The 27,500-nt window shown below is 44.8% G+C and overlaps 1 protein-coding gene across 1 annotated transcript in view; it reads right to left on the bottom strand.

Annotated features, from left to right (window-relative positions):
- The window catches only part of LOC310771507 (endothelin-converting enzyme-like 1), a gene marked incomplete at both ends in the record, with an annotated part of 38,380 nt that overhangs the window by 9,620 nt on the left and 1,260 nt on the right, over window positions 1-27,500 (bottom strand). The window contains 6 exons of the mRNA XM_083664103.1: window positions 1,791-1,842; window positions 9,834-9,892; window positions 11,623-11,726; window positions 12,498-12,572; window positions 16,945-17,043; window positions 27,287-27,500. The exon at window positions 27,287-27,500 is cut by the window's right edge and continues 9 nt beyond it. Of these exons, the coding sequence (XP_083520229.1) occupies window positions 1,791-1,842; window positions 9,834-9,892; window positions 11,623-11,726; window positions 12,498-12,572; window positions 16,945-17,043; window positions 27,287-27,500 (603 nt within the window). The remainder of the gene's footprint in view (window positions 1-1,790; window positions 1,843-9,833; window positions 9,893-11,622; window positions 11,727-12,497; window positions 12,573-16,944; window positions 17,044-27,286) is intronic.

The following is a 27,500-nucleotide window of genomic DNA, read 5'->3' as shown; positions in this document are numbered from 1 at the left end:
CACCCTGTTTTCACCCAAAAGGTCTCCCTGAGAAAATAAACAGGAGAAAAGGCAATTTTTGTAAAAGGGCACAATCTCAGGCAGAACTCGCTCTCAATTCTTTTATTTTGAACTGTATTGACATCAGACATGTAAATATTATTCGTTAGGACACAAATGACAAAAAAAAAAAATATATATATATATATATACGGTATATATATATATATATATACACATGAAGTGCTTTTTTTTTACATTCAACAATACAGTTTACTCGGTGTGAGTGAGTGTGCAGACAGACACACAGACAGACAGACAGACAGACAGACAGACACACCGACAGACAGACAGACAGACAGACAGACACACACACACACACACACACACACACACACACGATCCCCCTTTTAGATTTCTAACCCCACATAGGATAAGCAATAACCACGCCCTGTGGCGCCGGGATTGGCCAGGAGCAACACTGGAGGGCACGCAGCCCAGCGATTATATGAACCAACTGAATAGCTCTTGAGAACGGACAGCGGGCTGCTGTGACTGCCGCTTCTGCCTAGCTGTTCGTGTGTTTATTTTGTTTTGTTCTGGTCCACCCGTCCTCGTCCATGTCTCCCTGTCCTATCCTACCTGCTATTTGATCGTTCCCGTTTTCCCCTCGGCTATTCAACACGTCCTCACCGCCCTCTGATCGATCATTTCCTCATTCCTCCGATGATCAAACGCATCTCTGGATTACTTTCTCCCGTTTTCTCCCGGCTGGCACACAGGAAAGCGACCAGCTCGTGCAGCGCGCCGAGGCGCGTTTCAATGGCGTTTCTCCTGTCTGCACAAGGAGGTGTTTAACCGTTTTCTGCTTTTCCTCCTGCTCAATTTCAAAACAACAGCTGCGGTATGTGTTTGTTCACGTGTTGTCTTAGATGCTAGGGACCTGATACTATGTCACAGGCTGAGGAAGTGTTTGAACTACGCGCTGCAGTAATAAAAACAAAAACACGTCAAACACGTCATTGGCCCTCTGGGCTATTCCTGATAACACGTCAAAGACGTCATTGGCCCTGAATGAGTTAATTAGCTGATATTTGTGAGGAGGTGGTTCACTGATGTGTGTGTTTGCTGTGTCGTAGGACTGCTAAGATTAATTAGCTGATATTTGTGAGGAGGTGGTTCACTGATGTGTGTGGTTGTTGTGTGGTAGGACTGCTAAGTTTAATTAGCTGATATTTGCATGTCATGTTTTTAAATGTTTTGGCATTCAATTGAATGATACATGTACTGTGTGACGGCACCAATGCTCAATAATTATCATTACCGTTAGGCACTCGTCTATTACCGATGCTTGAGCAATGTGACCGTGACAATACTGATACATATATATCATCAATACAAAAATTATTTCAGTGGACCTGAGAACAACCGATATGATCAGCAAGAGGAGCCATACAGCACAGAGAAGCCATCTACATTCATCCACTCTCACATTACTCAATGTTCTGGAATTCAGGGAGGCGACATCTCAATGACACTTGTTTCATTAGCAAGACCTTGTTCAGTAATTGAGCTCTTGGTGGCTAGTTAATTGGTGTAATCAGGTGTACTGGGACTCTAGTTAATTGGTGTAATCAGGTGTACTGGGACTCAGGTTAATTGGTGTAATCAGGTGTACTGGGACTGCAGTGGCACAAAGGCTTACCAGGCGAGCACAGGCCTTAATGAGCGCTGTTGCTGTGGCCGTAGAGGTGTTGTGTGTTGGCGGCAGAGGAAGACGAGGAGGACAGGACAGGAGGAAGGCTACTTACTGTGGGAACTCAGGGTCGTAGAGAGTGGGCTGCAGGATGCCAGCGGGAAACACTGGGAGAGAGATACAAAAACACAACATAAAGGAAGTGTTAGGGTCAGGTAGGATCAGGGTTCGAGATATGTGGGGGCCAATGGGTGCTGAGCTCCCATAGGGAGAGTCTGAGACCCCATGAACACATACATACACATGTGGGGGTCTAACATTATGTACCAACAACCATTATTTGAATCACAAATAAATCATGCATTTTTCAATGTAATTAGTATTATTTATGTTAACAAGATAAATACATAATGTGACTCTTGTAATCTGGCCGCGTTGCTCGCGGTGCAGCAGCGAGTGAGGAGATATTTTGTAAAGAACAAAGAAAACATTGAAATAACAGAATTGTAATGAACAGAAACATAATGAGGAACATCTGTCGGCTAAAAGAAACGTGATGAGTAACATCATGTTCTCAGTTTTCCAAAACAACGGAGCAGCAGCATATTATCTTGTTGTGAATGACAGTATGGTTACTGCTTCTGATGCGACACCTTCACTTGATCCAGTTGACACACCTATAGGAACATTATGTTTTGGGCCTGCTTCCTGTAAAAATAATAGAAACGTCTGCACCTTGTTCCAATATGATTGTGTCTCTGTCCCATATGTAATATGATATATATAATTATAATATATATAATATATATGTAATAGCTTCTTGGAATAAGCTCGTTCAGAATCAGGACATATGTTGGGAAAAAGTATGGCCTCTTCCTAATAGATTCCTACTGGTGGTGAACAAGGTGAAAGAAATTTCTTTTAAGATTATTCATCCTGTCAAGTCATTTATGGTAAGATATAATAAGGATATTGATGTGACCTGCACGTTTTGTAACTTGCACCCAGAGACTGTATTTAATTTGTTTTGGACCTGTGAACGCACTCGGAAGCTGTGGCAAGGTATATATGTCGTTTCATTTTGGACTCTATATATGACACATTTGTGCTTCGCTTGAAGGATGTGTTGTTTGGGTTTACAAATTACAAGAGAGATTTAGAAAATGATTTTTTTCTTTGTAATCTCATCATATTACTGGCAAAGTTTTATATCCATAAATGTAAGGTGTTAAAAATGAAACCCTCTTTTTACACGTTTAAGAAAGAAGCAGAGTCCTACATCAGAACATTAGCTACCTCATGCAATAGTAAAGCTGTGAAAACCTTGAATTTATGCTCCAATCTTGGCATATTGCTTTAACTGTAATTTATATGTATATACTGCACTTTTTTTTTCTTTTTGTAATTGCAATGTTTGTTTTTGTTGTCAATACAATAAAAAAAGTGTGGCTACACTTCACCACCACCGTTTGTTGTGTGGGGTATGAAAATGGGCGTGTGTGTGTGTGTGTGTGTGTGTGTGTGTGTGTGTGTGTGTGAGAGAGAGAGAGAGAGAGAGAAAGAGAGATAAAGTGTTGGATCAATGATCATTGATCAGTTGAGCCTCATAACTGTAGCGCTGACCGCACACCACGCTAACAACCCATCCACCACGGCTGAACCTCTTCACCACCTTACCGAAGCCACGTCACATGCTTTCTAGGTAACGAAACCATTCAAACTTTAAAAAAATAAAAACAATTATCTCTTGGTACCACTTGGGGTCGCTAAACATGCAAAGTTGTTAGATGCATTAACAAACCAGTTGGTTGCAGCAACTGGGCTGGACATCGTCTGTGTTCGTGGCCTTGGAGATAATTGGGAGAGAGTTTCAAGACGTGCTTCAATCCGCAGGATAGAAAAGTGTGGAAATACACTGGGTTAACATACGTGTCTGAAATGACCATCCACCAAGTCGACCAACTGTGGGTCAAAAGTCTCTGCTCTTTGCCTCTTTAGACTTTGTGCCTGCTGACCCCGGTTCACTTTCTGACTGGGAACCAATCAATTCACAGTAACACACTGACTCTGTATCAAACAGGCTCCTATTGGCAGAGATGGGCACTTGAGACTTGGTGACTTGGACTCGAGTCGACTCGAGTCCCTGTTTTGATGACTTGTGACTTGACTTGACAAAAACATAAATGACTTGAGACTTACTTGGACTTGGAAGTTAAAGACTCGAGACTTGACTTGACTTGAGAGGTGATGACTTGGATGACTTGTTTGTGTTTGTCTGTTTAAATAATGAAATCATAACGTAACATTGTCCAAGTTTCTCTGTCTGTCCGGTATGCGTCAGTCAGTGCATGGCGAGTGCAAGCTGGAACGGCATTAGGAGAGGAGACGGAGAGAGGAGCGTGACGGACAGCCAGTCATCCAATCACCACAATCCCATAAGGAGGATCATGACTGAGTCATCCAATGACAATTGTCATCCAGTCATGCTCCTCCTTATAGCATTGTCGTGATTGGATGACTGGCCGTCAATCAATCCTCTCACTGGATTGCACACAGCTGCAATATTCTTCAAACAGGCAGAAGGGACAGGGGCGGAATCTAACAACGTTTGATGTTGTAGTCTGGCTGTCAGTGTTTCACTGTTTAATAGTGATTGAGAGGAAATATTTATTAAATACTTTTGGCCAGCGGTGGGCCAGCGCAGGCTTGTAGAGACTATCGGTTCGATCTGTAGACTGCGAGCACGCCAAGAGATCTTAAAATATTATGCACAAGCTTGCGCAACACGGTCTCCAAAGTTCCCAATCATCCTACAACTCGTTCTAGTTGTGAGATGTATATATACCCCCCTAAAAATGTGCTTTAGAATTAGGGTGTTAATTCATATAGTACATTTTTTTATTTTTATTTTGGCCAACATTGAAATATTACAACTTGTGGTAAAAAAAAATTGGTAAAAATAAATATTACTATCTACCACTTATTTAGCTTCAATTGGTTGCTTCCTTGTCAACCACAATCCTTAGTGACACATCACACCCTCTCAGCGCTGAATATAAACTGTTGCCATCAGGACGGAGGTACAGGGTACCGCCTTTGCGGACCTCCCGTGCCCAGAGATCTTTCATACCATCCAGTATTGGTCTGATTAATAAGCTCTGAACACATGAGCTCTTGTAATTTATTTATTTTCCACTGGGGTGGGGTTGGTGTGAAGCACTTTGTGATCATATCCGTTGTTATTGTTTGATGTATTGTCGTGGCATTGTGTTGTACTGTACTGTATCTTGTTTGTACTGTATTGTCTTGTGCTGTGTTTTGTCTGACTGCTACAGATGCAGGACAACTTTCCGAAAGGACAAATAAATACTACTACTACTACTACTACCACAATGCATCATGGGACATTATGCAAATGTATGTGTCAGCCCTGGATTGGAGGGGGGAGAGGAACATGTCAGCTGAGTGTGTGTGTGTGTGTGTGTGTGTGTGTGTGTGTGTGTGTGTGTGTGTGTGTGTGTGTGTGTGTGTGTGTGTGTGTGTGTGTGTGTGTGTGTGTGTGTGTGTGTGTGTGTGTCTGTCAACAATGCTTTTCTGCACTGGCATATACAGTATATGCTAGGTTTCCAGCCTTGTTTATATTAATATGTTTTGATTGAGAAGAGGTAAATACTCTTAAATTTAAGCTATTTGTTTTTGTTTGATTACATTGTAGTATGTCAGCCTGTCACTGTTTAAAACTGACATGGCAGATTTTTTACTGAGAAGCAGTTCAGAAATAAATAAGCGTTTATAAAGTTATTTGATTTTTGTTTGATTACATTTATTTCACTGAATATCAATTATTAGAACACAAATTAAATTCGTCATACTTTTTGAATGGGTTAGATACTGTAAATTGGCCAATAATATCACCACTATTAGACAGGTATTAATACCATGTCTTTTTTCTTTATAAAGAAAGGTAAGACTGCAGTATTTGAGCGTGGGGAAAAAAAGTGACTTGACTTGGGACTTGACTTGCCTTAACTAAGGACTCGACTTGACTTGACTTGACTTGACAAAACCTGTGACTTGACTTGACTTGACTTGCCCAAAACAAAATGACTTGGGACTTGCTTGAGACTTGGACCAAATGACTTGGGACTTACTTGAGACTTGGACCGAAGTGACTTGGTCCCATGTCTGCCTATTGGCTGTCTGTTACGCTGCTCTACACAAAGCAGCAGCAGCATCTAGACTACTGTTTCTCTGCTGTCTGGATGCTTGATTAGCTCTGTGTCAATAGAAATGTCCCGTGTGACAACACACAGCAGATGTGAGCCGAGGACTAAAAAGATTTAGACCCAGACTAAAATACATCCATTATAAGTGAGTGAGCAAGGCTTAATTAAAACAGCTTTCTTGTCTCGTTTCTCCCCAGTACCTGATTCTACACACTTGACGACAGCCAGGGTGACCAGGGGCGTAGTGGAGGACAGACACAGGTAAACACAGTTTAGCCACGCCTTTAAAATGAGGCAGAGAGTTTACTGTAATGTAATGTAATGTAATGTAATGTAATGTAATGTAATGTAATGCAGAGAGTTTACTCACCTGTTTTCAAATCAACTGTATTAATCAATGAGGGGAAACAAGGTGAGTAAACTGACCTTGGTCTTTGGCAAAAAGTTAAAGCCCCATTCAGCAACTTTTCCAAGTTTTGCTATTGGGGAAACGGCGCCCTCTGGGTGCAACAACAGTATCGATATCGCCGTTCAAAGTCAACAAAACACAGGGCAGGGCGGCTGTGGCTCAGGAGGTAGTGCGCGTCGTCCACCAACCGAAAGGTCGGTGGTTCGATCCCCGGCTCCTCCAGTCCGCATATGGAAGTGTTCTTGGGCAAGACACTGAACCCCAAATTGCTCCCGATGGCTGTGCCAGCACCCTGCGTGGCAGCTGGCCGCCTTCGGTGTGTGAATGGGTGAATGTAGGCACATTGTAAAGTGCTTTGGATAAAAGCGCTATATAAATGCAGTCCATTTACCATTTACAACGGCAGAACACTCTATGTACATGGTGTGACATCAGGTACTCACCGCGTGATGAAATAATAATCCATAGTTACGTGAAATGAAATGGAAAAATATAGTTTTCTCTATCATAAGAGGGACAGTTCAAAAGAAAGATTGTGAAAGAGATAGGAAGGAGGGACAGAGAAGGAAGGGAGCGATGAGAGAAGAGAGAGCAGGAGGGGGGAGACGGGTGGAGGATAGCAGGAGGGGGAGACGGGGGAGGATAGCAGGAGGGGGGAGACGGGGGGAGGATAGCAGGAGACGGGGGAGGAGAGCAGGAGACGGGAGACGGGGGGAGGATAGCAGGAGACGGGAGACGGGGGGAGGATAGCAGGAGGGGGGAGACGGGGGGAGGATAGCAGGAGGGGGGAGACGGGGGGGAGGATAGCAGGAGGGGGGAGATGGGGGAGGATAGCAGGAGGGGGGAGGATAGCAGGAGGGGGGAGACGGGGGGAGGATAGCAGGAGGGGGGAGACGGGGGGAGGAGAGCAGGAGGGGGGAGACGGGGGAGGATAGCAGGAGGGGGGAGACGGGGGGAGGATAGCAGGAGGGGGGAGACGGGGGAGGGAGGATAGCAGGAGGGGGGAGACGGGGGGAGGATAGCAGGAGGGGGAGATGGGGGAGGATAGCAGGAGGGAGGATAGCAGGAGGGGGGAGGATAGCAGGAGGGGGGAGACGGGGGGAGGATAGCAGGAGGGGGGAGACGGGGGAGGATAGCAGGAGGGGGGAGACGGGGGGAGGATAGCAGACGGGGGAGACGGGGGGAGGATAGCAGGAGGGGGAGATGGGGGAGGATAGCAGGAGGGGGGAGACGGGGGAGGATAGCAGGAGGGGGGAGACGGGGGAGGATAGCAGGAGGGGGGAGACGGGGGGAGGATAGCAGGAGGGGGGAGACGGGGGAGGATAGCAGGAGGGGGGAGACGGGGGGAGGATAGCAGGAGGGGGAGACGGGGGAGGACAGCAGGAGGGGGGAGACGGGGGAGGACAGCAGGAGGGGGGAGACGGGGGAGGATAGCATGAGGGGGGAGAAAAAATGAATGATCGGGGGGGGGGGGGGAGGGGGCATGATGACTGTGTATATCTGACTCCCTCTGTCCTCTACCGTCAGCTCACCAACTCTACATTGATTTTTCTCAGAGAGATTAAATCCAACAGGCAGAGAGAGAGAGAGAGAGAGAGAGAGAGAGAGAGAGAGAGAGAGAGAGAGAGAGAGAGACAAGACCAGGAGGAGGGAGGGATGACATTGCAAGGCTAGATTTGTTAAAAGTCTGGTCGAAACCGATGGCGATATGGATATTATATACATGCATGTTCAGAGATCATCAAGTCTCTCCTATAGTCAAATTAACACATTATTATGCCTATTGTGATGGCCTGGACTCTGTGTAACGTGAATGAGTGTGGGGAGGGAGGGGGGGGGGGGGGTGAGAGAGAGCGCCAAATCTCAGTATGCAACGACCAATCACACACTCTCAGTATGTAACGACCAATCACACGCTCTCAGTATGCAACGACCAATCACACACTCTCAGTATGTAACGACCAATCACACACTCTCAGTATGTAACGACCAATCACACGCTCTCAGTATGCAACGACCAATCACACGCTCTCAGTATGTAACAACCAATCACACACACTCAGTATGTAACGACCAATCACACGCTCTCAGTATGTAACAACCAATCACACACTCAGTATGTAACGATCAATCACACGCTCTCAGTATGTAACGACCAATCACACGCTCTCAGTATGTAACAACCAATCACACACTCAGTATGTAACGATCAATCACACGCTCTCAGTATGTAACGACCAATCACACGCTCTCAGTATGTAACGATCAATCACACACTCTCAGTATGTAACGACCAATCACACGCTCTCAGTATGTAACAACCAATCACACACTCAGTATGTAACGATCAATCACACGCTCTCAGTATGTAACGACCAATCACACGCTCTCAGTATGTAACGACCAATCACACACTCTCAGTATGTAATGACCAATCACACGCTCTCAATATGTAACGACCAATCACACGCTCTCAGTATGTAACGACCAATCACACACTCTCAATATGTAACGACCAATCACACGCTCTCAGTATGTAACGACCAATCACACGCTCTCAGTATGTAACAACCAATCACACACACTCAGTATGTAACAACCAATCACACACTCTCAGTATGTAACGACCAATCACACGCTCTCAGTATGTAACAACCAATCACACACTCTCAGTATGTAACGACCAATCACACGCTCTCAGTATGTAACGACCAATCCCACACTCTCAGTATGTAACGACCAGACCAATCACACGCTCTCAGTATGTAACGACCAGACCAATCACACGCTCTCAGTATGTAACGACCAATCACACGCTCTCAGTATGTAACGACCAATCACACGCTCTCAGTATGTAACGACCAATCACACGCTCTCAGTATGTAACGACCAATCACACGCTCTCAGTATGTAACGACCAATCACACGCTCTCAATATGTAACGACCAATCACACGCTCTCAGTATGTAACGACCAATCACACGCTCTCAGTATGTAACGACCAATCACACGCTCTCAGTATGTAACGACCAATCACACACTCTCAATATGTAACGACCAATCACACGCTCTCAGTATGTAACGACCAATCACACGCTCTCAGTATGTAACGACCAATCACACGCTCTCAGTATGTAACGACCAATCACACGCTCTCAGTATGTAACGACCAATCACACGGTCTCAGTATGTAACGACCAATCACACACTCTCAGTATGTAACGACCAATCACACGCTCTCAGTATGTAACGACCAATCACACGCTCTCAGTATGTAACGACCAATCACACGCTCTCAGTATGTAACGACCAATCACACGCTCTCAGTATGTAACGACCAATCACACGCTCTCAGTATGTAACAACCAATCACACGCTCTCAGTATGTAACGACCAATCACACGCTCTCAGTATGTAACAACCAATCACACACTCTCAGTATGTAACAACCAATCACACGCTCTCAGTATGTAATGACCAATCACACGCTCTCAGTATGTAACAACCAATCACACGCTCTCACCCATTTGGTTCTTGTTAGGGAGGTAGTAGGCATTAAGGGCCTGAGGGGGAAGAAGCCACCTGAAAGAGAACAACAATAACATGGGTTTTAAAGAGGGGAAACACACACACACACACACACACACACACACACACACACACACACACACACACACACACACACACACACACACACACACACATACACCAGTGTTGGGCAGTAGCTTGCTACAAGTAGTGAAGCTACATAGCTTAACTACATTTCTCAGTAGCTTGGTGGTAGCTTCACTACTTTTGAACCAAGTAGCTTTTTCAGTAGCTAAGCTATTTATAGACCCAAGTAGCTTGTAGCTTCCCGCAAAAGCTACAAGCTACTCGCCAGAGAAAATCCATGAGCAAAGCACGCAGTGGAGATTTCTGCTGCGGTTTGGATTAAGCAGGAGGAGACATTGCATATGTCAAGTGTGCCTGTGTTGCCAATAAAGCACTTCCAGTTCCATTATGACGGACAACAAGACAGTGTTGTTGTTTCATCCTTGCTTTTTAGCATCCTTGCCTCTCTTGCAGCAAGACCCGGCACTACTCTGCCTCTGACTGGGTTGGGTTTAGGCAATGAAGACTGACGATTGGTTAAGGGTAGGGCAAAATATGTCATGTGCTGGCGAAGTCACATCAGCAACGAACTTTGAAAGATGGCAGAGCCAGAGGGAGCCACTGGCAGTGATGAAGAAGACTTTCAGGTTTTATTGTCTGTTTTTGAATATTGTGCCAGTGAGAGTTTCAGTGTGTTTTATAATATAATAAACAATCAAAATGATATTTTCTTTTACCTGCCTATTTGTTTGGTTGAAAGTTGTTCTACATGAAGTTAATTCAATGTGAGAAAAAAGTAGCTTTGATGTAGCAAGCTGCTTTTGCCATGTTGCTCGTAGCTTAGCTTGCTACATTTCTCTGGGGATAGCTTCAATGTAGTTTAGCTATATTTAATTGAGAGTAACTGATAGCTTAGCTTACTACATTTTCCAAGTAGCTTGCCCATCACTGACATACACACACCCACCCACACACACACACACACACACACACACACACACACACATACACACACACACACACACACACACACACACACACACACACACACACACACACACACATACACACACCCACACACACACACACACACACACACACACACATACACACACACACACACACACACTCACTAGAGCTGCAACGATTAATCGATTGGTCGATCGACAGGAAATGAATCTGCCTGGAAGCAGGCTGCCTGACTAAGCTCTGCCATTGGCTCCGACTGGCTCTGACAGACCGGCTCCGACCATTTATGGATTTCCTTTCCGCTCCCTCCCCGCGTGTCGAATCTGTCGGTCTCAAATGCCTCCGCCGCTGTGAAACAACAACAACGCTACAGTAGCTCGTTGCTACACGCTGAAAATGGCACGTTTTGACCAAGATTTGGATTGTGCAATAAAGCAGTCGCTGCTTGGTACTTTCGGTGGATGGTTGTAAAGACAACAGAGCCTTTTTTCCCTCTGCTAGCCCAGAGTGGAGGTATGACCAGCCACACTCTCTCCCGGTGCAGGGAGAGTCTGGCAAGCGAGACTAGCCAATAACAGACGGCCAGTTCAGTACCCGACTTTAACCATTAGATGTCAGGCTTTAGCAGAGGTGTAAGGCTTAGTGTTACTCTTTAACTGCCTGGCACTGCATGTCACTGAGTAAACTAACTTGTGTCACGTGAAGCATCATTCTGCAGTAATGACACTGGATGCAGAGTGCTGACTCACGCCATCTTGTCCACCTCTTTGTGGATCTTGTTGACTGACAGGTTGATGTTAAACTTGATGCTGTTGAGGATGTTCTTGAAGTAGGTCTTCTCATCCACCTCAAACTGTGGAACCACAAAGACACATGGACATCTGTATGTGAATAACTGAGATGGGCTGGTTGTTTTGCATGTGTGTGTGTGTGTGTGTGTGTGTGTGTGTGTGTGTGTGTGTGTGTGTGTGTGTGTGTGCCCTGGTTGGATCCACAAGTTGATTTCTGTTTATGTCATCATTGAGACACTGCATGAAATAGGCCACGCCCATCACGGGGGAAAGCTCTCCATTCACTTCCACACACCAGCATCATTTTCCTTGAATTAAACATAGCTAAAAGCTGTTGTGTGGTGGAGCAGACAACAAATGTAAAAAATCACCAATTAACGTTTTTTTTGTACTCCAGAGCAAAACAAAGAAGCCATTGAGAATTGGTGAGAAGAAAAATGTGGATCTAGCTGTCAAGGAATTAAGTTGACATAGGAGAACGCCAGGATTGGAGGGGTTTTTGTTGTTTTTGTTTCCCCTGGTTTTGGCCGTGGTTTGTGAATGATGATGCACCCTGCAGTGTCTCTATGTGTGAATGAGAGCTGCTTTGTGTGGTGAGCTCTTTAATATCTCAATGCAATCTGCTCACAGAGGCATGGCTGCCAGGGGCCATGCCAGGCAGAGAGCGGGTCTAGAGACAGAGAGGGCAGACATGCAGGGAGACAAGGAAGTGTGTGTGTGTGTGTGTGTGTGTGTGTGTGTGTGTGTGTGTGTGTGTGTGTGTGTGTGTGTGTGTGTGTGTGTGTGTGTGTGTGTGTGTGTGTGTGTGTAATGACTTGAGGCTTCTGTCTCACCCCGTACTCTTGATCTATGAGCTCAGGTTTGAGCAGGAAGTCTGGATATCCTGTCATCACCATCATGTGCTGCAGCTGGAGGAGAGGAGAAGGGAGGAGAGGAGAGGAGAGGAGAGGAGAGGAGAGGAGAGGAGAGGAGAGGAGAGGAGAGGAGAGGAGAGGAGAAGAGTGGAGAGGAGAGGAGAGGAGAAGAGAAGAGAGGGAGGAGATGAGAAGAGAGGGAGGAGAGGAGAAGAGAAGAGAGGCAGAATAGCAGAGAGGTTGAGACAAACATGAACAACTAAAGCTTTTGCACTCCATTAGGGCATTAGGGGGCACGGTGGTGCAGTGTAGCGCTGTCACAGGTTCGATTCCTGCCTGGGGGCACTGAGGGTGTACTCCCCTTCCCCATGTCCTCAGTGCACGCTGCCCAGGTGGGGCTATCTCGTCAAGAGGGTCTTTCTGTGTGGAGTTTGCATGTTCTTCCTGTGCTCCCCTGTTTCCTCCATAAGAACCTCCCACAAAATAAAACATGAAAAAACAGTCATCATGCAGAGTGGATAAACAACTAAAGCTTTTGCACTCCACCCCCCCATGTACATACTGTACAGGAACCAGTAACTCCTTACTCAAATGTATCTAGGGATGTGCCAGCATGAGTTTTTGATGGTATGATAACCTTGGACAAAAATACCACGGTTTCACGTATCACAGACTAAAATACATTAAATATATTACAATTTAAAATATATTAAAACTAAATAAATAAAACAATTTGAAATAAAATTATCTTTACAAAAAAATAAAACATTTTGAGATATTTGCCTGTCCCAAACATGTAAAAAAGAAACACCAGAAAAATAGAAACTGCACTGTGTTACAGCACATAGAAGATGGCTCAGAGTGCAAAGTTAGTTACATGTCTGTCCAGTAATACAATGATACACCCCGTTTATTTCTTTTGTAGCGACAGATGGCCTTAAACGCCACACTCACGTGACGCTTCTTGAGAGAGAGCCGAGGTAACGTGCATCTGCAGACTTTATCGAGGGACCATGAAGGCGTCATGTGACAGGCTAGTTAGCCTGGATGTGCTGCTGCTGGCAGCTGCAACAGTGTTTTCTCTGCTATCAACCTTGTTAATCTCGCTATATTCTTCATCACAGCGGGTCATTACCCACTGTGCACTTAATCGTGCACTAGTTCTGCATAAGCACCTGCAGCTCTCTCCTTATTTTACTGACGTTCTCACTAATCACACGGCTGTTTACATGCGTTTCTGAACGGCTAGCTAGTTATTAGCATAGCTCGCTGTTAACGATCATGGATGTCCTCTCTCTCCCTCTCGGTAAGATGTAACCTTGCTCCGCATAACATTACTTATTTGCGACAGTGCATGGGAGAAGTCTCCCACTAGTGTTGATGCCCAGTGTGATGGCAGAGAAACGTGTGTTTGCTGCGTCGCGTGTAACATTTAGAGGCACACACACACACACACACACTCAAAAAGACGTGAAAATAATAATAATAATCGCACAATTTTGCGGTTATGTAATCGCACGTGCTGACATCGTGATTGCGATTGCGATTACATTCGTGCAGCACTAGTTTAGTTTAGTTTATTCCACATAAAAAAAACAAAAACAATACATGATAGTTTAAAAACAAAACAGAGTATATACAGTACATATTGATTTGGAAGAGAAGACAATGAAAATAAATGTGCAGGAGGAACAATAAAAACCCATAAGGGCTCGTCAGGTGTCCCTCCTAATGCAAAACAATCAACATAAAGATAAACAAAATGAAACAAACAAAGACATGACACAACTAACAAGAGAAACTATTGCTAATGTGCTAAAACATATATAATAAGGCAGGGGTGATTAGGATGTTTCATTGAGTGCGTTTACATGCAGACAATAAACGGATAACTGAGAATAATCAGTTTATGGCAATAATCTGATTTCTGCGTTTACATGCACTTTAATAATCCGACAATAGGAGAAACCCGGGTTTACATGATTCAGTCAATTAGTCGGATTTCTCTCCAGAAGGCAGCGGTAATTCCGCAATAAAACAACAAAAGAAGTTGCAAAATGCAAAATCACATTTTCATTACTTCTTGTCTGGCTCGGAGGATGGTTTAGGTGAAAATTAGTTTGTATCTCGTTGTCGGGAGGCGTCGCTTTGGAAGTGTGAATCTGTCATATATTTCCAACTTTACCAAGCGCACAGAGACAGGCAGGCGACTGAAGCACGTCAAATAACATGAATGATACAGATCTTGACCCAACTGAATTTAAATAGCTGTCAGAAAACTGAGAGAATTAAGGTCTTTAGTGGCGGATAACTTGTGTTTTGAACAGCTGAGTAGGCTACGTTTTGTTCGTATAAATCTTTTTAATCCGTCATCTGAAAAAACCCGTCACACACAGATCACGGCTTGCACACTGAGTCCAATGCGTTTTATTAATGCGTCGTTCTATTCGCAATTCAAGACAAATATTCGTCATCTCCTGTATCCACATTACAACATAGCAGTGCAGCAACGGGGAGGCAGCAGGTCGGGAAACGCCTGTTGCAGGAGCTCCGTGCTGCTCACCTTCATCTCATCAAGCCGGCTGTGGTGCGCCATGGCCGGGGAGAAGAAGCAGAAAGGGGCCAGTGAGTGAGTGAGTGAGCAGCGCGCGTCTCCAGCTGCCTCTCTCTCCCGCAACGTGTACATGCGCAGATGTATAAACCCGAAAGAAAGCTGGTTATGCTGTATACATGCAGAGAGAACACCGATTATTGCCCAGAAACCTAGGTGTGTTTATCGGTTTATTCATAACCCGTTTATGACCATAAACGGATAAAGCTTATCGGTTTATGCTGTTTACATGACCACTTGAATAATCAGGTAACTCAGAAATCCGCTAATAAACAGTTTATTGGTGTGCATGTAAACGCACTCATTGTTTAATTGGTCTAAAAATAAATGAATGGTTTGTTTTTTGAAAGAAGTTAGGCAGGTGCAGTTTCTAATGTGAGATGGTAACCGGTGACCTCTGAATCTAATGGAAAATTGGGAAAAAGTTGTCCTGAAGAAGGAGGGATGAAGGTTATTCGCTGATCTAGTAGTCTACTGATGGAATTGGGAATTAAACTGAAATACATTTAGAAAACAGATGGGGAGAAGGTTGTGAATAGACTGAAAAACAAAATAACAAATTTGAAAGTGGTTTAAATAAAAAAATGGGGAAGATATTTAGAGATTGAAACCAAGGAGTGGAACTGGTGAATCTGTTTGAAAAAGTAATCATTTCAATAAAGCGTTTTTGCAGAGTGAAAATACCAGTGAGATTGCTTTTATAGGTACTGGCCCAAACAATATTGCAGTATGAAATTTATGGATGAATCATTGTGTAATATAGATTGAGAAGGATTTTTCTTGATAGCAGATATCGAATTCTTCTGATGACTCCAATATTCTTTGCTATTTTATTAGAAATAACAGTTATATGGTTTTTCCAATTCAGATTTTCATCTATAAGAACTCCAAGGGATTTAGTGATGGCAACTCTTTCTAGGACATTATTGGCTATGTGTACATTATATATTTATATATATATATATTATATATATACATTTTGAATATACAGTATAGGCAAAGATTTGGCCAATTAAAGATTTTTTTTTGCAAATATACCTTGCAAAAAGCAGACAAAATTAAGAAAATATAGAAGGCAAAGAAGGATACTATTATAGATGGCCAAATTACGGCCTGTGCGGCCCGCGCTGGAATTGATTTTTTTTTTTTTTTTTGCAATTGCGATCCAATCCCGATGAATTATGTCGGTATCGGCACCCGATACCGATATTGGATCGTATTGGCCCCATCCCTAAAATATCGGCATATTGGACATCGGCAAAAAAAAATCCAATATCATGCTGCATCCCTACCACACATACCCATGTACACAAACATCCTAACACACACGCACACACACACACACACACACACACACACACACGCACACACGCGCGCGCGCGCATTCACGGTGTGCACACACAGGCACACACACACACGCACGCACGCACGCACGCACGCACGCACGCACACACACACACACACACACACACACACAAAGAAAGATCAACTAATCAAACAAGCAGGGTAATAGGATTACAGAGGAGCACTTTATATTCAACGCAGCGCTCTAAAAGGATTATAACTTCAGATTGTGAAAGTATTAGAAGAGATATCTCCCACTGCAGAGCCTGAACCAGCAGCAGAGAGAGACCTGGATTAGCTGCTGCTTGCTTCTCAATGTCGAGCCCTTGATGTATCCTATCACACTTTCATCTCACCAAGTCATGAAGAAAGAAAGGAAGAGAGGAAAAAACAAACAAGTCCTTTTCAAATCCTAATGGCACCTGGCAGTGAGTCATGGATGTGGTGCAGAAGATGAGCTGGTCTTCAAACCTTGGCTCTGGCCGCCTCCTTGGTGGTTTCATCCATCCAGTCCAGCTCCTGCAGCCGGAGGTCCAGGGAGTGCTTGATGTCCTCCACCAGCTCCTGTACCTGTGCGGGTGGGAGGAGCACAGGGAAAGAACTTACATTGCTAAGAACTGAAGGCTGATAGGTTGTTCTATTGCAACATTAGCACACAGCAAATCCACCATTTTGGCCTGAAGTAGACTCCCGTCATGATGCCAGTAAAATGTCCATCCTGTACAGTATACAGTAGGTCTGGGATGTTCTGAAAAAACAAATGTAAGGTCAATGGGGTCACAGTAGGGGTGGGAATCACCAGATGCCCACGATACAAAACTAAAACGATACTTGAGTCAGGATACGATAGTATTACGATATTGTGATATGCTAGTTAATTGCGATATATTCAATATTGCGATATTTCGATATATTGTGATTTCTTACTTTTTCAACTGCAAATGATGTCCCCAAAGGAAAACCTTGTCAACATCTGGTTTATATAAGATCAATTTTCCAGTCTGTTCATCTGACTTCAACCATTTTATTGCAGCAACATTGTCAAGTAGACACAATCAATTGAAAAAGCAATTGATTCTATTATTATAGTACTGTAATAGCAAACAGTTTATTTGCACATTATATAATAAAATATCGATACAATATCATCACGCAAAATATTATGATACACCATCTATACTATAATTGCGATAGCGTCTGTCTGTCTGTCCTTTGCGTATCTCGAGAACCGTTGGTCGAATCGACTTCAAACTTGGGGAGTGCGCTAATGGCGACCCGACGGAGTGCAGTGCCCTGTTTTCGTGCGATTCGGACGCGAAACATGTTCGATATTAAAGGAGAATTTCGTTTTTTTTAACCTGGAGCCCTCTCCTCACATTAATTATTATCTGACGACTCACCCAGTGTTCTCTGGTGCGATTTGGACCGTCGTAGGCGTTGTTGTGATCTAAATAGTGTCCAAGCCAGTCCTTGAATGCGCTCCGTCTGGGCCACATGGCAGCGTGCTGTTCCTCCATGTAAATAGACAGTTTTCTTCCCGTGTTCTACCCATATCGTCATTATATGATCCCTAAAGAAACATCAGACTGCTATTCACCCCCGGGCTATTTACAGGGATCTCATTCCCTCTTTCGGGGTGAGTTTCACCAACTCTCGTCAAGTCCCTCGAGACTTTCCTGCCGGCTGGCCTGTGTACTGACTTGACGAGAGTTGGCTGGGCTGTGTACTGACTTGACGAGAGTTGGCTGGGCTGTGTACTGACTTGACGAGAGTTGGCTGGGCTGTGTACTGACTTGACGAGAGTTGGCTGGGCTGTGTACTGACTTGACGAGAGTTGGCTGGGCTGTGTACTTTTGATTTGATTTGATTTATTTTGGTGAAAAAGTCAACACAGATACAGGGAAACAGACAGTTCACCGAGGATAAAAACACAATAAAGCCTTGCGGCTTATTTCCATTGCGGTCCTCAACGTACAACATTTAGAGACATAAACACACACGAATGGGAATCACCATTCAATACTCGAATTAAGACTATTTACATTATTTCTAGATTGAAAGGAATAATGGCACGCTTGAATATTAGTACAATACATAAACATTTGTTGTTACATGTAAGGAATTAACATCCGTTGCAAACAAACTAGGTGGGGCAGGGAGAGGGATTGCGGGGGTTTAGCAGTGGGGGGCTGGGGGGGGAGAAGCTCGTTCACACAGGAACTGGGGGCTATGCATATCGCTCATAGCAGCCTCCATCTATATGGCCCCATTCAGATGAGAACGAGGGAAGGAGGGGTTGGGTGAGGATGAAGCGTGGAGGAAAGATTGCAGGGCCAGGCTGGAACAAGGCGGATTGGGGGGGGGGGGGGGGGTGGGGGGTGGGGGGTGGGTTGCGTGTGCGTGTGTGTTTGAGAGTCTGTGAATGTCCAATTGTCCTTGTGTGTGCTAGTGAGCCTGATAGGGCGAGTCGTCTTCCCGGATGGTGAGCGAAACATAGCGAGTCGCTATGGTGACGGCCTCGAGTCCAACAGGTGTCAGGGGGAGGGTGGAGGGTGGATGAGCGCAGTTGCATTCGTAGATATCAGGAGAGGAATTTCGGCTGCGTCCTTGGCAGCTCCGAGTCCAGATTAGGATGAAAATGTTTTGGTTGCCTGAATTCCTATCAGGTCACACAGACCAAACAGAACAGGTCTTATGTCTTAAGTCTCTGTCTTAAGTCTCTGGAATCCCAACATAAGTTCATTCCTTATGCAGATCAGTGGAAATTTCCGTGATATAATCCAGGTATAATCCATTTTTCACAGTTCAAATTCACTGACCGCCCATCTCAATTTTCATGACGTCACAGCCTTGGGTCAATCGCTGCTGTCTTCCCGTACCCCGCGGCGAAAATCCGTCTGGGCAGAGGGTGGGGGCTCCCCGGACCTCGCTTTCCTCAAAGTTTAGTTGATTTGCGTTGAGAGACCAGTAAATCCAATAAATCCATGTTTGTCATTTCGTATAGACAAATGCAAGTTTGCTCCGGCAGCGTGGTGAGCAAGCAGAGGGAAAAAAGTGCAGGCAGGAGAGGGAGGATTTGCGACCCAGGTTCAGAGGCAAGAGAGAAGAGGAGTACTGACTTGACGAGAGTTGGCTGGGCTGTGTACTGACTTGACGAGAGTTGGCTGGGCTGTGTACTGACTTGACGAGAGTTGGTGAAACTCACCCCGAATGAGGAAATGAGATCCCTGTAAAGACTACTGGAAATAGCCCAGGGGTGAATAGCAGTCTGATGTTTCTTTAGGGATCATATAATGACGATATGGGTAGAACACGGGAAGAAAACTGTCTATTTACATGGAGGAACAGCACGCTGCCATGTGGCCCCGACGGAGCGCATTCAAGGACTGGCTTGGACACTATTTCGATCACAACAACGCCTACGACGCTCCAAATCACACCGGAGAACACTGGGTGAGTCGTCAGATAATAATTAATGTGAGGAGAGGGCTCCAGGTTAAAAAAAAAACAAAATTCTCCTTTAATACATTCGTGTTCAATCAAGCGTGTGCTCCTTCAAGCCCTGGCTGATCTGGGCTAAGTGAGAAACTGTAAACACTTTACAAACAGTAAACACTGCTGTGAGTACAGCCGTTGAAAGAGTGAATGGTGCTGTAAGTAGGGTCGTTCAGAGTGATTGGTCGAGAATGAGGGGGGTAAAGTAAACACTGGAGAGAGGGCAGCATGAAAGCAGCAGATAGTAGGAGAACATGTATTTGTAAGCTGAATAAGCAGCATTAATATTCAAGTTTGTCATGAATAAAATCAAGGGGAAATAATCAGTAGAGCTCAGTGATCTTAGTTAAGTGAGATTTCTAAGAGATATTTATTTGTGTAAGTAGGGTTCCCAGAGTAAAACCTGGCCATTTCCACCACTGCTTATGGATGAGCATCATCTGGCAACACAAAAAGTGGTTTATCTTGAGAGCCATTCCGATTGACTTCAAACTTGGGGAGTGTGCTCCTGGGAACTCAAAGTAGTGCAGCGCGGACTTTCTTGCAATTTGACATAGCGCCACCTACTGGCAGCACAAAAAGCAGTTTATCTCGAGAAACATTTGTCGGATTGACTTCAAACTTGGGGAGTGTGCTGTTCGGACCCCGATGGAATGCAGTGCCGCATTTCATGCAATTTGGACTTATTCCAGGACTGTCTGTATTAGGGATGTTCATTTTGAAAAATTTCCATAATCGAAAATCGGGGAAAATTAACACGTTCACTGCCAATGACGGGTTGACTCGTCAAGCAGAAACCAACGTTTTTTTTTTTTTTGACGGTGGGACGTTCGATCTAACCCTTTTACATCTCCTATATAAATATGGGAGCCACCGAACGTGTACAACCCATTCCACCGACCCACTAAGTGGCGACAGTGCTCTCCAGACTAGAAAAAGCTGAGCCAAAACTGCAGGGGAACGCGCGAGGAAACCATTCTCATACTGTAAAATGGATTGGCGAAAACGCTTTCGCTTTCGCGCATTATCGCGCTGGGAGCTGGCGGTGGGGGATTGCAAATTTGCATAATAGATTATGGGTGCAACACACTTTGAAACACCGGCAGAAAGCCCACAATCGCACGCAGCTTCATTCCAGCTGAGCTCACAACCGAAACGAACGAGCCCCATGCAGACTCGCCCAAAGAGCAGCCGCCAGCAGCCAGGCAGCACAGACAGGCAGAGCCTCGCTTGTACCGCTGCAGCCACAGAGGGAGGAGAACACACACGGAGGGAGGAGTTTGAAGGAGAGGGGGGTTTCCTGCTGCTATGGAGGAAATTACTGTTCAAAACTATTGTTTAGATGTCTGACGTCTTACGCCAAAAATAAATGGTTAAAGTGACTGTTCTATCGAATTTCACAAAAAGCCATTTATCTCAGCTTAAATTTTCAGACGCTGAAACCATGCTGTATTCTACTGCTAATGCCTACATAACTACTAACTCTACAAACTAACTATTTTAGACAGAGAAAGCACACATTCTATTAGTTCTTTTGAGATAATTTGTGTTCACAAAATCTTAGCAGAAAAGAATCCTCAGCTCTTGAAAGATGAGCCAGAATCCTCAAAAAAAAACCGTTGGCAGAAGCTACCTACAGTATTGAAAAAACGGCTGGCAGTGAATGTGTTAACGATCAATTATCGATTATCGATCATATTAATATATATATATATTTTTTTACAAAATGAATGCCTATGGCAGAAAATACGAAAGACAACGTGTTCTCCTCAATTAACTCTTTATTTCAATGTGTCTCCTCTCCAACACTCTGCTGTCCCCGGCGCATGCCGGTGTGAATTCCCCATGTTTAAAACAGTTTTGTTGGCACAAAGGCCCGTGCCCAGCCAGAAAACTAGAGACTATACTGCCCTGCAAAGCTAAAAGGGGGTAACTCAATTTTTGTCAAAAATGAGTTTTTGTCATTTTTGGAACATTGAAGATCTGCTTTATCATGTGGAAAAATATCTTGAGTCAATTGTGTTGTTTTTTGGAGAAAATAGGGGGTCATATTTACAGTAACTTCCAAAAGCCCTAGAAAAGCCAAGCAAGACTGAGGTAACATCAGTTACAGTTGTTTGGTTTGGTTTGACTGCACTCTGAATGCTCTGCCCTGCAATGCAAAAAGGGGGTAACTCACCAGAATGCTCAGCTTGAGTTGAGGTATGAGTTACATTACTGGCACCTCATATGACATTAACCCCCGAGGCACCAGCTCATACCACATTATCCCCAGAGGCGCCAGCTCATACGACATTAACCCCCGAGGTGCCAGCTCATACGACATTAACCCCCGAGGCGCCAGCTCATACCACATTAACCCCGAGGCACTGCGCATATGAAATTAACCCCAGAGGTGCCAGCTTATACGACATTAACCCCAGAGGCGCCAGCTCATACCACATTAACCCCAGAGGCACCGCTCATATGAAATTAACCCCGGAGGTGCCAGCTCATACAACATTAACCCCCGAGGCATCGCTCATATGAAATTAACCCCCGAGGCGCCAGCTCATATGATATTAACCGCTGAGGTACCAGCTCATACAACATTAACCCCCGAGGTGCCGCTCATATAAAATGAACCCCAGAGGTGCCAGCTTATACGGCATTATCCCTCCAGGCATCAGCTCATACAACATTAACCCCCGAGGCGCCGCGCATATGAAATTAACCCCAGAGGTGCCAGCTCATGCAACATTAACCCTCCAGGTATCAGCTCACACAACATTAACTCCCGAGGCGCAGCGCATATGAAATTAACCCCAGAGGTGCCAGCTCATATGACATTAACCCCCGAGGTGCCAGCTCATATGACATTAACCCCTGAGGTACCAGATCATACAACATTAACCCCCGAGGTGCCGCTCATATGAAATTAACCCCAGATGTGCCAGCTCATACGACATCAACCCCCGAGGAGCCAACACACATACACACAACGGGCCAACAAGAGTCCCACCAAACTAGGCTTGAAGGATGTGTAGCGGCCTGATAATCTAGTTATATTATATGTATACGTATATTATATTAAGCATAATTGTGCCATGAACATGATACTTCATGTCTATGTTATCATTATTATCATATATACTGGTTTTATATAGTGATAAGCAACCAAGTGAAGGATCAAATTGAAGTTACTGTCTTTTTGCTTGGCATCACCCCTTATTATTTTGCAGACAATGCAAAGCCAGAGTAAGGTAACTTCCAAATAAGGGTCAAAGATCAAGTTTGAGCTAAAAAAAATTATGTAGATAAATAACTACATTAAATAAACAAATAATTAACACATTTCCAGTTTTCTTCCTACAATACATTTGGCTGGACAACAACACAACTTTAAAGTCATTTTTCTCAGTTCTACACTCTGGCGAGTTACCCCCTTTTAGCTTTGCAGGGCAGTATATGAAGCTCCACCTCACGTTAGTCGGCTGTGCAATGGAGTGGGGCGAGGAGGAACAAATTCCACCCAAACCTAGTCCGCAATTTTTTATTTTATTTTAATAATAACAAAATCGATAAGAATTCCACATGATCGATTCTATTCCTTAACGATCAATTATCGATTTTCGATAACTGATGAACATCCCTAGTCTGTATGTCTGTCCTTTGCATATCTCGAGAACCATTTGTTGGATCGACTTCAAACTTGCGCTTAGGGGGACCTGACAGAGTGCAGTGTGTGCACGGGAGGGGGGGGGAGAGCCCACGGGGTGATGCATGGGGGAATGGGCACTGCACTAGTAGTATTAAAGATACTATGCTGTATCGATTTTTTCCCCCCACCCCTAGGTCACAGTCAGTCACACTCCTGTGTGTACAAGCTGAAATGTACTTTGTTTGCACCGTGGATGACATTTAGGTGAGCTTCAGTCAGCTTGTACATGCAGGACCGTGACCCCATTCACCTTACATTCATTTTTGCCCAACTTTCCAGAGCTACTATGAGGAACAGCATGGATTGTGCTGAGAAAGAACTCTACCAATCAACAACATCATCATTGATAAAGTAGCAAATAGAGCTAGACTTTAAAAAATATGAACTATCCCTTTAACTATTAGGAACCTGCTTAGGGTGCTACCTAGGGTGAGGCTTTTTGTGAGTTTCAAAATAAGATGTTTGCTCCAAGTGGCAAGAGCTTCTCATTTGGCCTGGTTTCCATGAACAAATCCTCAAGAATCTCAAAGTCTACTTGAAACTGGTGGTATTGCCAAGAGAGGGAAAAACAGGGACAGGAGGAAGGATAGAAGAAGAGCCTACTAACCATTTTAGAAGCACACTCTTGTCTGCTCTTTTATCAATCAGAAAGGCTCCAATAGCTCGAAGCGCTACTGAAATTTACACTTATAACTTATTAGTATCTTAATTGGAACCTCAGGAACTTAAGTACAGACAGAGTAATTATCGTTCAATACCTGTCCAATCCTGTCAGAGCTACATTTTATCGTCCTGGGCATTGATAGAATGGGGATTTAGAAGTTGGCAAGAGAAGAATCAATGCAGCTCTGTGGAAGATGAAGTGATGGAGGTGTGACTGTGAGAGGAAGAGGAGAAGAGAGTGTGAAGGAGGGATGATGAAGATGAAGTGATGGAGGTGTGACTGTGAGAGGAAGAGGAGAAGAGAGTGTGAAGGAGGGATGATGAAGATGAAGTGATGGAGGTGTGACTGTGAGAGGAAGAGGAGAAGAGAGTGTGAAGGAGGGATGATGAAGATGAAGTGATGGAGGTGTGACTGTGAGAGGAAGAGGAGAAGAGAGTGTGAAGGAGGGATGATGAAGATAAAGTGATGGAGGTGTGACTGTGAGAGGAAGAGGAGAAGAGAGTGTGAAGGAGGGATGATGAAGATGAAGTGATGGAGGTGTGACTGTGAGAGGAAGAGGAGAAGAGAGTGTGAAGGAGGGATGATGAAGATGAAGTGATGGAGGTGTGACTGTGAGAGGAAGAGGAGAAGAGAGTGAAGATGAAGTGATGGAGGTGTGACTGTGAGAGGAAGAGGAGAAGAGAGTGAAGGAGGGATGATGAAGATGAAGTGATGGAGGTGTGACTGTGAGAGGAAGAGGAGAAGAGAGTGTGAAGGAGGGATGATGAAGATGAAGTGATGGAGGTGTGACTGTGAGAGGAAGAGGAGAAGAGAGTGTGAAGGAGGGATGATGAAGATGAAGTGATGGAGGTGTGACTGTGAGAGGAAGAGGAGAAGAGAGTGTGAAGGAGGGATGATGAAGATGAAGTGATGGAGGTGTGACTGTGAGAGGAAGAGGAGAAGAGAGTGTGAAGGAGGGATGATGAAGATGATGTGATGGAGGTGTGACTGAGAGAGGAAGAGGAGAAGAGAGTGTGAAGGAGGGATGATGAAGATGAAGTGATGGAGGTGTGACTGTGAGAGGAAGAGGAGAAGAGAGTGTGAAGGAGGGATGATGAAGATGAAGTGATGGAGGTGTGACTGTGAGAGGAAGAGGAGAAGAGAGTGTGAAGGAGGGATGATGAAGATGAAGTGATGGAGGTGTGACTGTGAGAGGAAGAGGAGAAGAGAGTGTGAAGGAGGGATGATGAAGATGAAGTGATGGAGGTGTGACTGAGAGGAAGAGGAGAAGAGAGTGTGAAGGAGGGATGATGAAGATGAAGTGATGGAGGTGTGACTGTGAGAGGAAGAGGAGAAGAGAGTGTGAAGGAGGGATGATGAAGATGAAGTGATGGAGGTGTGACTGAGAGGAAGAGGAGAAGAGAGTGTGAAGGAGGGATGATGAAGATGAAGTGATGGAGGTGTGACTGAGAGGAAGAGGAGAAGAGAGTGTGAAGGAGGGATGATGAAGATGAAGTGATGGAGGTGTGACTGTGAGAGGAAGAGGAGAAGAGAGTGTGAAGGAGGGATGATGAAGATGAAGTGATGGAGGTGTGACTGTGAGAGGAAGAGGAGAAGAGAGTGTGAAGGAGGGATGATGAAGATGAAGTGATGGAGGTGTGACTGTGAGAGGAAGAGGAGAAGAGAGTGTGAAGGAGGGATGATGAAGATGAAGTGATGGAGGTGTGACTGTGAGAGGAAGAGGAGAAGAGAGTGTGAAGGAGGGATGATGAAGATGAAGTGATGGAGGTGTGACTGTGAGAGGAAGAGGAGAAGAGTGTGTGAAGGAGGGATGATGAAGATGAAGTGATGGAGGTGTGACTGTGAGAGGAAGAGGAGAAGAGAGTGTGAAGGAGGGATGATGAAGATGAAGTGATGGAGGTGTGACTGTGAGAGGAAGAGGAGAAGAGAGTGTGAAGGAGGGATGATGAAGAGGAGAAGAGTGTGTGAAGGAGGGATGATGAAGGGCTTAAAGAAAGTGTATGGGGGTCAAAGGGCTTTGAAATCCCATTGGAAACCATATCCTCTTATCACAGAGTCCACATGAGACTGAGATAAGTAAGAAATGACAAGATGGAAAAGATGGAAGAGGCTTAAGATGAGAGAGAGAGAGAGAGAGAGAGAGAGAGAGAGAGAGAGAGAGAGACAGAGACAGACAGAGACAGAGAGAGAGAGACGGACCAAAGATGATGGAAGAGAAGAGGTGAGAGGCTTGAGAACGACTGACCTCAGCAAAGTAGAAATAAGATAGTATTTTGATAGACATGTCACATGACTGGACTTCCCAGATCCCAGTGCATTGACTCGATCAAAACCATCAAACCATATAAATAGACCCCTCCCTCCTCCAAGGAGCCAATGAAAATGATGAGCCACAAGCCACAAGGGATATACAAAATCTAAACCATCTTAATGCTCAATGAACCAACATCAGAAGAAATATAATATCTGAAGTGAGTCCATGTAGCAGTCCCATGTATAAATCTCTCCAATGGCCTTTGATTCTACTAGATCAGTTTTGTGCCTTTCTCCTCTTTCTGTCTTGATGACTCTTTGATTTCACACTGTGTCCAAGTATCTGATGCATTAGAGCAGCTATAGACATGGCAAATTTTCCCAATATTGCATAAATGTGATGGAAACACATACCCACTCACACAGGGCACATACATACACACAATTAAGGCCAGAATAATAACTAAGACATACATTCACCTGCATCTCAACAGGATTTACAGCACAGGCACCAAACACTCAAATAAATAATTAATTTAACTTGTGTCTCAATACAGGCACCAAAATTAACTTTTTTAGCCAACAGCCAAATGCTAGTGGATGATGGGGGGGTGACCCCAAAGATCCGTCCGTCCATCAACTATGCACCCACCCCTTTACTTATCAAGCCCCTCCCCCCTCCTCCTCCTCCTGGTCCAGACCTTGGTTCTGCTCTGTGAGGAGAAGTGCTCCTGGACAAACAGCGCTCCCAGGGCCATGCCGAAGTGTTTGTTGGCCTGGGTGAGGCAGAGGCGGCCCAGCTCCACCTGCCGCTCGGTGCCGTCGATCTCCCTGGAGAACTCGTGGATGGTGCTGCGGAAGGCGGTGGACAGATGCTCGCTGAGCGCTGCCACCATGCGCCACAGCATGTAGTTG

The sequence above is a fragment of the Poromitra crassiceps genome (genome assembly GCF_964638095.1).
Source record: "Poromitra crassiceps genome assembly, contig: HAP1_SCAFFOLD_716, whole genome shotgun sequence".
Classification (NCBI taxonomy): Eukaryota; Metazoa; Chordata; class Actinopteri; order Beryciformes; family Melamphaidae; genus Poromitra; species Poromitra crassiceps.
The sequence above is the reverse complement of the archived record's forward strand: the minus strand, read 5'-3'. Positions and strand labels throughout refer to the sequence as shown.